Source organism: Xenopus tropicalis, chromosome 5, assembly GCF_000004195.4.
Source record: "Xenopus tropicalis strain Nigerian chromosome 5, UCB_Xtro_10.0, whole genome shotgun sequence".
Taxonomy (NCBI): domain Eukaryota; kingdom Metazoa; phylum Chordata; class Amphibia; order Anura; family Pipidae; genus Xenopus; species Xenopus tropicalis.
Genome location: NC_030681.2, coordinates 129,398,086 through 129,414,183, shown reverse-complemented (window position 1 = coordinate 129,414,183; position 16,098 = coordinate 129,398,086). Strand labels below are relative to the sequence as shown.

Below are 16,098 nucleotides of genomic sequence, written 5' to 3'. Positions count from 1 at the left end.
TTTTATCGTTAAACGACCAAAATTTTTAAACCTGGCCGATCGATTTTGGGGACGGTAATGTCGGCTCGTTTAGTGGGCCGACGATCGTTCGTACACCACCAACTATACGATAACTTAACGATAGCATCGGATCGTTCGGGAATCGGTCGTTTGTAAGTAAAAAATCGGTCCGTGTATGGCCACCTTTAGATATAGAGTGAAAGCAAACAATTGATTTATCTGATCAGAAGTTCTCAGTCCAATTTTATTTATATATTTGATGAATTAGATTTCCCCTTTTTTATACGGTTTCCATGTTCTGTGAGAGTGGGTTCTCTCTCCACGACACGGGACCAGCTCGCAAGGTTGGCAATCGCTGCCTGGGAAGTTGAACTTGGGTCCCTGGGGAACTAGATGATTCAAAAATATGTTCATTAGGTCCCACACAGTCATTCTGACAGATCTTCCTGCAAACTTGTCAAACCAAAGATTATCAGCCAATTATCTGCCAATGCACTATATCAGTGAGTGAGGGTACGGCGCATTAGCAAATCATTTAGTGATTTTTAGAAAATAATTTACATTTGCAAGTACGGTTAGTATCAGCCGGATGACACTTAGCTACACTAAGCTCACACTGTATATGTGCAGGCTCTATGGATATAGGTAGGGGGGAAGGTATGAATGTGGTCCCAGCAGAGATTGATGGCCAGGAGCTTCTCAGATGGCTGTTAGTGAAAGGAAGAGCACTGTGCCCCATGTTGGGTAAAGGAGAGTCAGTGTTTGGTCTCTTAGATGATATTTAAGGTGTCTTCTGTTCTATGGGTTTTCTTCAGCTAAAGACAAGCTTGGTCTGATATTCTAGAGGCATTTCAATTACGGGTGTTTTTTTTTTCTAGTGTGGTGAACATTTTTTCTAGCTTCTCTTTTATTCCTAGTGCTTTTATTGCTTCTTAGTCTTATGGTGCCCAGTTCCCCCCTTTTTTGTCTAGGTCAGGGTCCCCAAACTTTTTTTACTCGTAAGCCACATTGAAATATACAAAGGATTGGGGAGCAATACAAGCGTAAAAAAAATCCTAGGGATGCCAAATAAGAGCTATAATTGCCTATTTGGTAGACTGTGTATTGGCTGACAGCCTACAGAAGGTTTTGTTTGTTAGTAGACCTGGTTTTCGTGCAACCAAAACATACCTCCAAGCCAGAAATTCAAAAATAAGCACCTGCTTAGAGGCCACTGGGAGCAACATCCAAGGGGTTGGATGAGCCACTGGTTGGGGATCACTGGTGTAGGTATTGCCTCCAGGAATGCAGCCAAGAACACATAGCTATGCATGCATAGCAGCACCATCTGTGAACCACTCTGTACTGGCAGCACAATACCCAGTGGTAACTGATATCCAGTACACAGTCTAAGAATACAGTTTCAAGATATACAGCTTCCAGGAAAAAAAATAAAATGTTATGTTCAAATGATTAATGACCTGGGGTACTGTTGGGCCCATGCCCTAGCTATGCACCTACTTGCCTTTTATGTGGGTCCCCTGCATTATGTTTAAAGATCCTGTAATTCTGTTACAGTACACAGAGGAAACAAAAAGTGCTTAATACAGCCAAATACTTTATTGATACACTAAAACAGCATAACTGATCAGCAGCTTTTTAATCAGCTATTGGGATGATTTGAGAGGTAAGATTTTTCTGCCTGTTGCACCAACAGCAAAGACTAAAGCTATCAACTACCCAACTCTTTAAAGGGGCCTTAACTAACCAGTTGCCTTAGCTATTTCAGTATAAAGTGATGATGCATTTGTCCCAGAACATATAAGGGTACATTTTAGGTTTTAGCACTAACTATGAGACATATGTCTCAGGGATATAGAACTAGAGTTTCTTTACTAAAACTGGCTCCAGGAACTGAAGAGAAAACAGTGCCACTTCCTAGATAGAGATCAGTGTGGCAGGAAAGTTATTAATTATATCAACATTGACGCATTGTGTGGGGTGGATTAAGTAAATACATATACTCCAAAACAGTAAAACACTGTGGCGTTATGCCATGAATCAGAGAATGTGGAGAGCAATGGGTAGCCCAAAGGGCGGAAGAAATGGAGTAAAATAGGTTAAGGGGAGGCAGAAGGTGTTAGAGTGTAATGTCAAGGAGAGGATGAATAGAGTGATGGGGGGGATTAGGTAAAGATGTGAAAATAAATTCAGGATTTTGTAATGTGGGGAGGATTTGAGGGGAGGTGAATTTGGGAAAATATGAGGGGAAAGTGAGATAAAGTGAGTAGGATATGAGGAATAGGGTGAGGTTTGGAAAATAGTCAGGGGAGAGACAGGAGAAGAGAGACAAGGAGGGAAAGGGGCTTATAAAAGTCTGCTCTGTTTATAAATACACATTTCTTTCTCTTCTTGTTTGCCAAATATTTTCAGCGCTGCAAGTTTATCAATCGCTCATTTTCTCTGTAAATAGGAATAATAATAATAATTACTGCAACAGCAAATCATGATGAAATCATCACTGCAAGCTAAGGCAAGCAAGCAGACCACATTTCTCAACTAATATTCGTTATAAAGTTCATAACAGGAGTTCACAATTTGTCAACAATTTATGTAGATCCCCAAGGGAATCATAATTATGTATGATTATCCACATTAGATGATTTTGCTCACTAATTGCATACAGGGGCGGGCCGAGCCCCCCCCCCCCCATTTTTGCCACGCATGCGCAGTTCGCGGGGGGTGGGTGCGAAGCGATAGTTCATTGCCTGAGTAATCACAAGCAGCGGGGGCAATGAAAACCGAGCACAGACTAGGGGTAGGCAAGAGAGGCTCCTGCCTGGTGCCCCCCAATCGTTGTGCCCTAGGCAGCTGCCTCTTCTGCCTACCCCTAGTTCTGGCCCTGATTGCATAGAAGGGTCATTAAAGTAGAGATACCAGTGTTTGCTCAGGTGTCCTAGAAGTATGAAAAACACATTGAAAGTGTGTAGTAGGCAAATTCAATGGGTAGGACTTTCCTGTAGACCCCTGTGCATTCTGGGAGGCTGCCCAGGATATAACATGAGAGCATGGAATTCTCAGAACCCCTTTGAGCAGAATAACAACCCTCCCGCCCACAATTTGGAGATGATTTCCTTTAAAGAGAAATACTTTCTTCAACAAAGCTTGGATTTAGGTTTTACCTTCTTTTTCTTTTTTGACAGCTTTAGCTTTCCACTGTTTGTTGAAATGGCTTTGAAGGTATCAGAGGGAATCTGAGCTGTAACATTAATTTTCAGACGAGGCAGTTTAGCTGGAGAGAAGACACAGAAGGAAAATAATAGAATTTCAGTGAACTCATCCTTTAATATGGTTATTTTTTCTTAGCAACATTTGTTGGGTGAGGGGTCACCTTTGACACTTATCTTTCCCCTGGCAACAGTGCTATTGGAACAAATAATTATATCTTTCACCACTGAAAACCCAAGCAGCATTTATGGTAGAAAAAAACATAAGCACCTGTCATGTTGGGGCAGCATAGGAAGGGTTAAATTTTCAATTTAGAAAGTCTGTTTAGAATCCACATTTGAGGGAGACCCTTCACAGTAGGACACGGAAGCCAGACTGTCTGGCTAGGGGACAGTGAGGTGTGAAGAGCCAGATAGGGCCAAATGAATCAACAAGGTAAGTAAATTATCATACCTGTGCTACAGGGGGGTGGTCTGTCTCTTCTTAGCAGATTCTTAGCTAATATTTCTTTAGGCCCATAAAATAAATATCTTTTACTAAAGATACAAATCATGGTGCCCAGTCATTAGCTTGTAGCTAGAGCTCCCCACAGACTCCAAACACTCCCATGTTATGATGATCCATCTCGGGATTATCCAATATTCTGATAAAACCAGAATAATATGTGTTAGGCCGGTTGTGTTTGGTGTCTATGCAAAGAGAATTCCATTTCCCACATAATGCTCATGGTTCCATAATTTAGTTGTATACCCATAAGTATTTAAGGTTAGCTGGGAAATAAAATGTCACCAGAACAGCCAGTTACCAAATGGTGACCCGCCCTCACCTTTCTCATTGGATGGGGGCGTGACCTACCTTGTAGCCCGTATATCAATGGCCCAGACACCTGGGAAGATATATGCCTTTGGGGACCGAGCTGCTCGGGAGGTATATGTCGCTATTTCTCCGTGCCCCCGGAAACAGGAATTACATAGGATCATTCTATTGGTGATGTATGTAGGTCTCTGCATTTTTATCCCTTTTTATTTTATAACTGTTTTGTAACTTGTATGTCATTTTGTAACATTCACTGTTTTTATATAACATATGCACTGTCCACTTTGGATTATTAAATATAACATTTAATAAGTTTTTCTTTGTGCTCTAAATGAACCTTTATGCCTTGCGCAGAGAGTGTATGGTAAATGTGTTTTAACCCCTTGTTAGTTATAAGGAAAGTGTGTCTGCTTAACCCTTTGTTTGCTTGCGGGAAAGTTGTGTATTGTCTGTAGACTAACTTGCATTGTCTGCTAAAGTGCTTAGCTAGGAAGTCTGGGTGATTTGCCTCTGTGAAGCGTCAGTGTGCAATAGAACATCTAGACTTAGGTGCTTGCGGCCTTTAAACGCAGTGGTGGCAGTTATTAAGTTTAAGTGGGTTTGGGCTGTTTGGGTTTGATTGCACGAGTTAGCGAGAAACTGTGTAGTTGATGTGTTAACCCTTACAGCTGCCCGCCTGGTCATGTACGTCTGTGGTGGCGTTCCTGACAGCACCTCATTTTTTATGCCACCAACCAATAAAAAGGAAGCCCTGCACTCCCTCACTAAATAAGCACCAGCAGCTGCTCACCAAAAAAGTGCAATGAGAGTGGTGTGGACAATCTCACACAATGGGAGTACGAGTATCGGACCTTGGGTTTTCTGGATAAGGGATCTTTATGTAATTTGGATCATCATAATAATACTAAAAAATAATTGAAATATTATATAAACCCAATAGGATTATTTTGCCTCCAATAAGGATTAATTATATCTTAGTTGGGATCAAGTACAGGTACTATTTTATTATTACAGAGAAAAAGGAAATCATTGTAAACAGGGGGTGACATCATGGAGCCAGGGAGGAGGTGGGGCCATGACATTGCAGGGCGGGGAGGAGGCGGGGCCGTGATGTCACAGGAACGGGGTTACTGTGTCCTGCCCAGTTTTCCTAATTAGAGCAGCCCTTCTGAAAATTGGCTGTCCAGGTCAAAACCGGACAGGTGGCAACCCTAATTGGAGACGACCTTCCCATAATTTGGAACTTTCTGGATAATAAATCCGGATAAGAAATCCCATACCAACTTTGCCAGTAATTTGCATATATAGGTCATATAAAAATTTTAGGCAACAGGGTAATCTTAAATATAGAGCAACCAAAAGGAAACGGCAGCCTCCAGTTCTTACACCAACCTTGCAACTTGCAAATGTACCTTTATTCCTGTCAGCCAAAGCCTCTAGGATATCATTGGCAGCCATTTCCCCCAGACAGTTGTTATCGATGTTAAGTTCTGAGAGTTGTTTAGAACAGCGGATAAGACTGGAAAGAAGAAATCAACCAGAAAGTTTTTTTTAAAATGTATAACCGCCATGGATCAAGTAACATAAGAATAAAGAAAACACTAATATGAGCTTTTTAACTAACTAAAACATAATAAAGAGGAAAGTCGACACACTCATTTTAAAACATATCTTGAGGGATAACAGCATCTTATGGGGCAAATAAATAAATACAGTATATGATGGAGTAAATGTGGCCCAATTGAATATTATCTGCTCTTAAATTCTCATAGACCATTACCAGCATCTCAGAAGCCAAAAGCACTTGACTGATTTACAAATTCACCTTTTGACAGTCTCTTCCTTTATTATAACATGGGCCCAAGAAGCTTCAGAACATTGCTTCTGTATCACAATAGCTTTTAAAGAAACAGAGCTCAGTGAGGGTATTGTTTACCTTATAAACATACTTTTTACTAAAGAAACATATACTGTATGTTATCAGTTATCAGCCCTAGAGCACAAACATTCTCCCATGTGCCCCCCTACACGTGCTTCTCCCACAGGCTTTACTGAATATCTTATCTATCCAAATATATACCTACTTCCATAATAAGGTCAGTATTATTGGGTATGACCCATCAGCCCTTGCCTTCTGTCAGTTCCTTTCAAATAAATCTGATCCCATATGATCAGGGAACTTTAAGGAACTGAGTAGGCCCTGGGCCAAGACCCCATCAGTAGGCCCCTGAATCTTATTCTCACACTCCCAACAAATCTGTGGCAATACTGGTCCCATTTTACTAATAAAACATCCAGTATCTATGTGTCACGGTCGGTTCCCTAAACCGGAACAGATGCCAAGTTCCCTTGTCTCGGCTCGGCTTCACCAGTAGTGTGACCGCCTTTGGCTTCGGGAGGAGCCCTCAGCTACTCGGATGCCACCTGGACTTATCGAGAGGAACAAGGCAGGAGTTCTGGCAAGCAAAGGGGCACGACTGTTGTTAAAGTCAGTTAGGCCGAAGATCACTGTACAAAAGTAATAGGCAAGTTCGTAGTCAAGCACGTCAGCGCGCATGCGCTTAACAATGCGGAAGTGCGCGCGCGCGCACTTAGGAATGGAACCAGCGCAGAGGGAAGACGGCGCGGCGGGCGTCCCCGCCGCGCCGGTAAGGCAGATTTTATTACACTATGTATTGGGATTGTATTAATAGCATGACTAAATAAAACATCCAAGTCCAAGTCCAATTTACAATCAGCTCAATTTTTACTTAATTTTTCTGTTCTTCTGTAGTTTTTCCTTGCTAGACTATAGGTTCTGTCTCGGCATTCCGACCTACTGTATATCCTATTTTAGGCTATTGCCTTTATGCTAATAACATGTACATTTGTCTTACATCACTATATTTTTCTCCTCCCTAGCTCACGTTATAAACTGTCTTCTCCGTTCCTTCCAGTCATATCACTGGCATTCCTAAATTTAGAGCCAAAAAAGGTTACTTTAGCAGTGCTAAGGTTACTCAGGTTACTGCCTACGGCTACAGGCAGGTAGAGATATTCCGCTGAGACACGTGAAGGTTCCAAACAGCATTTCCCCAATAACATAATCAGGAACCTTTACTCTTCTTTACTATTCATTTGTTTCATTTTCCTTTCTGAAAGCTGTGAAGAACATGCTGGGCTAATATTAATGCAGGAATCATTTGGTTGCTAAGTAAAAACATACACAGATAGGGATGCACACTTCTATTAAATAACATATTTCTTTAAATTTATTTTCTGCTTTAGCTGTTTATGTTTGTCCTACCAGTGAAGCTTTTCATGTTTGAGCTGAAATTGAATACGCATATACTGTATATTATTGCCAAACATAAGACCATGTAGATTTTCAGGCTGGCCTTACTACTTTAGTACCAGTAAAGAGATATGACTATATACAAAGCACCCAATAAGATACTCACCAGCTTAGTAACTGAGAGAATTCCAGCACCCCAATCTTGCCTTCTTTGCCCATTGCATCGATCCCATTATCGGCCAGATGTAACTTGCTCACCCAAGGCCCAGGCACAACCAGGCGTTTAGATTTTTTCTTGGATCCTAAAAGAGGTTGCAGCTTATTATTGGTAATAACATCCTCTTTTTTTTTTTTAAATTTGACAATTTTTATTTTTTCCAAATAAAAACATTACGAACAAGGAGTCAGTAGCCATTACACATGTTTTAACAATACAGATGTATATTTCAGGCCTTACAACTTAAAGAACCATAACTTAAATAACATCCTCTTTTAAGGTCCCCATACACGGGCCGATAGAAGCTGCCGATATGGGTCCCTTGGACCGACTCGGCAGCTTATCTACCCGTGTAGGGGCAGAAACGAGCAGGCTGGCCGACCGATATCTGGCCTGAAATTGGCCAGATATCGATTGGCCAGGTTAAAAGATTCAATCGGATCGGGGGCCGCATCGGCTCGTTGATGCGGTCCCCGAACTGACTGCCCCATTGCCGCCTACATAATCCGGTCATTTGGCCCCAGGGCCAAACGATCGGATTATTTTTTTTTTTAAATTCAAGCTCCCTGATATCACCCACCCGTAGGTGGGGATATCGGGGGAAGATCCGCTCGCTTCGCTATCTCGCCAAGCGAGCGGATCTTACCGTGTATGGGGACCATTAGCTATAAGGTCCAGTTACACGTCAAACTTTGGGAATATGTGTCTGTCAGAATAAAAGCATCCTCCTTACAATAGTTTTCTTCCTTTAGTAAGGCGGCACGCCCCACTTCCAAGGGGCAGGTATATTGTTCTAAGAAAGAGATGGCACCAGTACCTTTCCTTTTGCTTTTCCTTCTGACAGTAGTTTTCTTTGCTACATCTTCACGTCGCCCCATGTTGGCAGGCTGCTCTGATATTGCTGTGTGGACGCCGACATTGTCATATGCTGCTTGGAAAAACAGGGCCAAGAATAGAGATATTGTTTAAATAAACTCTGTGACTGCAGTGCTATTAAAGAAACACTTATGTTCTAACATACATTTCCTCCCTCTGTGGGTCTTAATATTAAGTTGGGGGTTAGAATTGCTCATTTTTCTTCTTATTAATGCTCACTAGTGGAAGTGTCTGTAACTGTTACTACTTTTGTTGGTTACCTTTCTGCTCAGGAACTCTGCTATTCTACTCTATAAATTTGCATGACTGTTTTTTATAAAAATGTCATAGAGCAGAAACAAACCAAAAGAGAGCCTTTGCTTTCACTGGGTGCCATGAGTAGGTGACACTAATAAGTAGAACACAGAGGTAGGTAGGGAAGTGCAGGACATGCAAACATCCTACTTCCATGTAAACATTATGTTTTGGGCTTTGGGCCTTTTGTCACGTGTGAAGATAAAAGGAGAGCATACCCTCGGAGCAGTATGGGCCAGTCTGTATACATTGGAACCCTTCTCAATACCTCACTCATCTGATTCATTCTTCATCTGATTGAAGTGCACAACCAGGAATATTGTTATTGTTATTGTTGATAGATTTCTACAATGAATTACATGGCATTTGTAAATATGAGGCCAATACGCCTAAAGTAATCGGAATTGGATTTTCATATTCACTTGCCATGAATATGGTTTAAATATCCTTACACTTGCCTTCACACTTGACAAAGGGCCAGCAAGCCCAAACTTTCTCCATATTTGATTATCATACTTTTTCCATGGGAAAGCCACAACATTCCAGTCTCTGCCATTAACCCAACACTATGTTCAATTATAACCAACTTTCTTAAAATTCAGCTTTTTCGTTACCTTCCAAGAACTGATGGGCCAGGCTTGTTGGCACCTCAGGCAACTCTTCAGTAGCTAATGCCTTACAGTGTTCTGCTATAGTAGTAATGAGATCAACTGCACCAGAGCACTGCAAATGGTTTCCATTGAGGTATAATTCACTGTAAGAAAAAATGCACAGCCTTGTGTTCTTGCTGCCTTAATCCCTTTACCCTGGGGTGTTGACTCCCAAGAGACCTGAGGTACTTCCAAATGCAATGACGGAATATAGAATTAGACCTGGGACAGTGAGCTGTAACCTGCATGTTACCCACACTACCTTCCCTCACTGAGTAGAAATAAACCTGTGTTGTGCACTGGAGTTTCATTCCTTTCCCAAAATGTACAGTTTCTTGGGCAGTGACCCCTGCTAACACCTCCCTATAGAACAACTCTGTTAACAACACCCCATCTTTATTACAGTCTCTTTGTGGAACAAATGTTCTTTTTCCAGAAAACTCACAGTATGCTTGGCAGCCATATGTACAAAATAATAAACAAGTATCTTTGTGTGAGTCAAAAGACTAGTGTAAATTACCTGATGGCTGTTTCTGCCAAGACTTTGCCCAGCACTGCCCCACTCTCTGGCCCGAGGTTACAGTAACACAGGCTCAGTGAGACCAGTCTCTTGTTTGCTTCAAGACACTGAACAAGACCTTGGATGCCATCATCTTGGAACCTATGAAACAATAGGACATAGATAGAAAGTGTGTACTAGCCTGCCTGTAACTGTAAAATGTCACTGTTATTGGTACACTATAGTCCAAGCAGCTAATGGTCTATAAATAGATTAGTGAAAATCATAGATATGTATGCCCATGGCCTTCATCGCAGGGACATAGAACCCTACAAACTCCAGTTGTTTGGCAGTGGTTTAGTAACATTAGAAGTGCTAAAGCCCGCTTATCCCTGTTTTGCCATTTGGTCATAAGGACAAAGAATTCCACAGCTAGACCAAACTGTAACCAATAAAGTATTAGACTATGCAGCAGGAAAATACCAGCCTGTAGCCAATCAAATCATTACAATTGTTTTAAAACTTTTCAAAAACTTTTTAAATATCCACTAATCAATGGCTTGGTATTTGTACTAATTAACCATATGATACATTCATTACCCAGTTGCTTGGTATATGCCATTTACCAACAACAAGTTTAATCCATTTGCTAATGCCTTGGTATGTCAACCATCAAATGGTTTAATATATCCAATAACCAATGGCTTGACATATCTGGCTAACCAATGACAGCGTATATCCACTAACCAATGGCTTGGAATTTGCACTATTTAATTATGCAATATATTAATTAAGCAATAGCTATATATATATCCATTAACAAACAAAACAAGTTAAATCTACTTGCCAAAGGCTTTTTTTTCCCACCAACAATTGGTTTGGTATACCCACTAACCAATGGCTTGATATATCTGACTATCCAAGGACATTGTATATTCACTAACTAATGGCTTGGTATATTCACTAACTAATGGCTTGGTATATTCACTAACCAGTAGTGGAATGTATTCATTATACAAAAATATATATTACAGCCTACTATCCTTTAGTGTTTCCAAGTGTTAAGGCCAAGGTTCTCAGTGGTTCTCAGATGACCTTGAAATCCATTATTGATTAATGGCTTATAGTCCAGTATGTGCACAATGTGAAAGGAAACAAGTCAGTAGAGGTCATTGTGCTTTCATTTGACATTTTGTTCTTTATAAGGGCCACTAAAACTTCCCCTTTGAAGAGAGTGGCTTTGTTTCCCTGCCAAAGGCATTCTATAAATCCGTGCTCTTTACTCAGTTTCTGGAAGCCCAAATACATTAGCTATAAACAGCAACACCTCAAAGGTATGATATGGGGTAGGGTTCTCAAGTGTAAGGGGTCACTATGCCCCAGCAATCACAACCATTACAATATCATGGGCATCTAAAACATAGAAAAGATTAATGGCTATCTAAATGCCACCGAATCCCCTGAATAATACTTTTCCATTCCATAAATCTGCCAGTCTTCACTGGGGTCCAGCATAAGCACAAAACATCTACCACTGAAGCTAGAACTCCACACTCATAATATAACTCTTACTCATTATAATCCAAGGAGAGTGAGGTTAACTGGCTGCATCTGATTGCCCTTCCCAGCCTTTCCATTGACCAGGTATCAATCCTGCAATTTATTAAATCCAGTCTGGAAAACGGATAGGATGTTCTGCCACTCAGCTCAAGTAAAATTGCCTGCAATAATGAAAAAAAAAAAATGAATGTAATAACAGTCACTTCATTAGAAAAAGTTATACAAAAGCAACTTTTGCTTTTGTTAATATTCTCTCTCTCTGTATATATAGAGAGTGACAGAGAGCGATAAATTATACTTTACTTATGCTTCTACTTCTGTTATTATGCTTTACTGATAATGTATCAAGCATTTTTGTAACAATTATGAAAAATAATAAAATAACCCAAAAATGTATTTGATGAAAAAAACAACTCACAAGAGCTTACAATCAAAAGTGGGAACTTACTAGACTGGCAACATCCTCATTGCTGAGTGGGATGCCCCACACACCTAGGTCAGTTCCTGCCATATAGCGAACATCTCGTATTGTCATCAGCAACGGCTTGAGATAAACCGGACGGGAGTCTTCGGAGAGCTTTTCTGGACTTGTAAGTAGAACCTGCAATAATATGGGAACTTGGCTCCTTTATTGGATTGGATGATGGCTAACATTATGATCGTTTTGTATTTTGGGAGAAAATGCCTTTCTTTATTGTATAGATATATCAATATTATCAGCAGTTGACCAGTGATTGATATATGTTCTGTTGTTACATCCCATCATCCTAACTATAGCATATAAGATGGTTTCAGATGAATTTATCTTAAACAAATGCTGTAAATAAGAATGAGAAAGAAAAGTTGACCCACATGATATCTAGAACAGTGATCAGTATCAGTGACACGTTACACATAAATCCTGTCTTCTTTGGCCCATCCCACCACAATATAGTTCCTATGGTTGACAAAGCACTTCCATTATTGCTCATCCTGAACTAAACCCTAAAGATGAATAGGGCTAGAAATGCCATATTTTATATAATGAACTTACTGCACCAACCTAAAGGCTCAGCATCTCTATAGTCGTACTGATCCAGGCAAAGTTGTCACAGGAGCTCCCCATCTTGGATTCTGTGAGCTTAGGGCTCATTGCAAGTTATCAAGCTGAATATTAAGTTTATGCTACAGGGCCGATTATTCATTTCTGATGAGAATTGCACTAGTTTCTGAGTTGCCATGTAACTTGAATCTAAATAAATTACCAATCAGCCTTTGATATTTATTTTTTGTATACACATTATATTGTGTGTTGGTCCCTAAGTTCAGGTAAGTGGCAGCAGCACAGACCATGGGCAGGGAATCAGCAGAAAAGAAGATGGAGGGCTACTGGGGCATCTTTGGGGCACAGACCTTCCCTGCTAAAGGGCTGTGGTGGCTTGGGCTGGTACAGAAACCCAATCATAATGTGCTGCATTTCTTCCCTACTTCTTTAGTTAGGCTTTAGTTTCCCATTATAAAACTAGCTCTCTTTGAATGGGTCAAATGGTACAATGAAATCAATGAAGCAAAGACATATCCTGATATAACAAACATCTCACAAACAACACATATATTTATATGAGGTGCTCCTTGTGTTTTTCCTGAAAGTTATACTGTTATAAGGAAAAAGTTACACTATTACTGGATCCCCTTGCTTGAGACCCAAAACAAAGTAACAAGTCTGACTTCTTGTCAGCAGGATAGGAAACAATTGGAAACAATTGTAACAACACACACAGCTCCCGGATACAGCTGCTGGCTTACACACAGAGTAGTAACAAGTCTGTAACTCGTTGGCAGCACAAAGCTGCTCGGCTGATTTGGAAACAATTGTAACAACACACACAGCTCCTGGGTGCAGCTGCTGGCTTACACACAGAGTAGTAACAAGTCTGTAACTCGTTGGCAGCACAAAAGCTGCTAGGCAAATGTTTTTAAACTATTGTGACTACTCACAGCTCCCAGGTAATGCTGAAAGTTTGCAAAGGTACTAGCTATGTGAGAGATTTGATTGAACTGGCAAAGGGGAGTGCACGCAGGGGGTTTAAGAAACCTATGCCTGATTCTGATAGGCTGCGTGGCCAGTGCATGTTAACTCATTCCTCACCAGCCAGCCAACAACTCACCCTGCAATCCTAACATATGCAATGCAACACTTAAAATGATGCCACGTATGTTGGTGAAGTTGTTTAATTAAGGACAAGCAGTTACATAGCTGTAAGGAATAATGCTGTTCCATATTTCTCACCTTCACATAACGCCTTCCATTTTGGATGCTTTTTTTAAGGGCTTGTGTGATGGTGGGACTGGCTAAGGACTGGCTCTCAGCACAGTGACTCTCATACGTCTTCAGGAATCTCTTCAGTATAGATGTGTCTAGCTGTTTATGTCCTTTTTTTCCTTTTTTCTTGTCTTTTTTCTCTGGCATAATGTCAGTCTCCTATACTTTAACCAACAAAGTGCATAGATAGCTTACAGACAAGTCAAACCAAAACAGAAGGGAAGTTAATTGATATCAAGCAATAGCAGTGGGTACAATTAGAGCAGTGATCCCCAACCAGTAGCTCGGGGGCAACATGTTACTCCCCAACCCCTTGGATGTTGCTCTCAGTGCCCCCAAACCAGGGAGTTATTTGTGAATTCCTGACTTGGGGGCAAGTTTTGGTTGAATAAAAACAAGATTTACTACCAAATAAAGCCCCCTGTAAGCTGATAGTGTGCATAGAGGCTGCCTAATAGCCAATCTTAGCCCTTGTTTGGCTCCTCCATGAACTTTTATGGTGCTTGTGTTGCTCCCCAAGTCTTTTTACATTTGACTGTGGCTCACGAGTAAGAAAGGTTGGGGACCCCTGATTTAGAGGATGGGTGGCATACCCTAGCTGGTAGAATGAAATAACTGCAAAGTGGCACCAGAGCTGGCGTTCTCTAATTCCATTTTGAGGCCCCAGAGTTTCTGCAGCAACACTGACCCAAACCTACAATGAGGTCCTGAATGACTGCTAAAAAAGTTATATAAATAAAGGAATAATTTCTTAACAGAAATTGGGCACACACATGTCAGCTGGGCTTGGTAAGAATGCCAGTACATACACTGTGCCATGGTGGTACGTGTACAGCAGCAATGCAAAGTATGTACATACACATGCAAAAACACTGAGGCACAAAGCATTTCCACTGCAGGTAGAGGCCAGGGATGGGTATTGGCTTGGCTGGGGGCCGATATACTTGTTGTAACTGACCCCTAATCCCCTAGCCTTGGAGCAATGTGCTGCCTACGCTCTGTGTAGCCTTGTGAACATTGTACCAGCTATATCAGATAGAGCCATGTGGGGTTGCTTATCAGCTATGTACCCAGCCGTCAAGTGGAACAATTCTGCAGACCCAGCAGTTGCAGGGGGGCCTAGGAGTGTAGAGTGCCTAGTGAGGCCCTATCTTGGTAGAATAGATGAATTTAATAAGTATAGGGCTCTAAACTGAATTTTCTTTTGGGCCCAGTGACATCTATTTACTCTCCTGATCTTCTAAATGTGTTCCTAAATAAATGTACCCCATCAGTTATCACCTACAAACTGACACACAGAGCAGAATATGAACATGCACACAATTGTGATACATAATGCAAAGAGCTTTCAGATATGTCATTTGTTAGTACCTGCAGGATTTGTAAGTCAGGGGCTAGCCACCATTGTGTGCTGTATGGAATACCAGCAAGAAGATGCATTTACCATGGAGCACCTGTTTACCTGGATTCTTTCTATTCCTTATTTAATCACAATGCGGAGACAAAACACCTCTTTAGGAAGGGAAATCAGAGCGACTGATGAGCAGACACTTCCCATGGGTTCATGTACCTGGCGTGGAAGGCAGAGAAATCCCAAGCCTACAGGAGCACAGACCCAGGCAATCACTGGCAGTTGTTTCTATGGTGCCTGCAAACATCCCTGCATAACAGACTTGCAGTCACTGCTACTTATCCTATTGCTGGAGGCTCCCTGGCTAAACACACCCAGCAGGCACTATATGTACTCACTGACAGACATGCAGCTCGGTAACATTTTTTTGTAATGTAATGAAAAGCTGGCGGTTGCAACAACATGTACTGGACATTGTATTGTGGAACAGTAACATCATTATAATAATCTATTAAAACAAACTGAGTCAATTGTCCCAAGGGCAGGATCTGCACCCCCCACTGGGGATTTCTAAGGATGGACTGTATTGTACTGCTATTAAAGGGGCAATGTACCATATTCTATGTTGTTTATTATGGTCCAGTCTTTAATGGCCAACTGACTCCCCTACACCAAGGTGGGAAAGTAACCCAGAGATCTTCCCATCCTGTGATCGTCACTGGAAAACAGAACAGAACCTCAAGGCCCACTTCTACATGTGACACCACAAGAAAACAGACTGCTTTCAGAAAAGAATATTACTATCCTGTCCAATTGTAATAAGATTGACTATATCTAGTTTTATTCTTAGATACATACTTAATAGAGATTTATGTTATTCCATCATTATCTTTTCATTCCTTGTCAATTGTAAAAACTGACCTGAAATGTTCACTATACTGCATTGTTTATATTACATACTTTATTAATCCTTGTTGGAATTTTGCTTGTTTTCTCAGTGTTTCTTGTAATTATCTAAATAATAATAATAATAAAAAAAAAAGAAAAGAATA

At 40.9% G+C, this 16,098-nt stretch overlaps 1 protein-coding gene across 4 annotated transcripts; it reads right to left on the bottom strand.

Moving 5' to 3' along the window:
* Nucleotides 1-1,577: 1,577 nt before the first annotated feature.
* On the bottom strand, nucleotides 1,578-15,353 carry LOC100488775. Of its 4 annotated transcripts, none has more exons than XM_031902636.1 (11): nucleotides 15,158-15,353; nucleotides 13,663-13,859; nucleotides 11,842-11,994; nucleotides 11,406-11,554; nucleotides 9,855-9,995; nucleotides 9,299-9,438; nucleotides 8,332-8,445; nucleotides 7,464-7,599; nucleotides 5,436-5,542; nucleotides 3,162-3,271; nucleotides 1,578-2,442 (listed from the first exon to the last, which is right to left on the bottom strand). In XM_031902636.1, exons 2-11 carry the CDS (start codon nucleotides 13,840-13,842, stop codon nucleotides 2,434-2,436), a joined length of 1,239 nt encoding a protein of 412 aa, XP_031758496.1. In that variant the 5' UTR covers nucleotides 13,843-13,859; nucleotides 15,158-15,353; the 3' UTR covers nucleotides 1,578-2,433. The 4 variants fall into 4 exon arrangements, with proteins under 4 accessions (XP_031758496.1, XP_031758497.1, XP_012826820.1 ...); XM_031902637.1 differs by having other exon boundaries at nucleotides 8,332-8,442; nucleotides 15,158-15,351; XM_012971366.3 differs by lacking the exon at nucleotides 15,158-15,353 and adding an exon at nucleotides 15,067-15,156.
* Nucleotides 15,354-16,098: the final 745 nt, after the last annotated feature.

Excerpts from the sequence above, each read along its gene's own strand:
- LOC100488775 (XM_031902636.1), bottom strand. The coding sequence starts at position 13,842 with ATGCCAGAGAAAAAAGACAAGAAAAAAGGAAAAAAAGGACATAAACAG. Across the intron at positions 11,995-13,662 it reads ATGGAAGGCGTTATGTGAAG|GTTCTACTTACAAGTCCAGA; the intron begins GTGAGAAATATG and ends ATATTATTGCAG. Across the intron at positions 5,543-7,463 it reads TTCTCTCAGTTACTAAGCTG|TCTTATCCGCTGTTCTAAAC; the intron begins GTGAGTATCTTA and ends TCTTCTTTCCAG.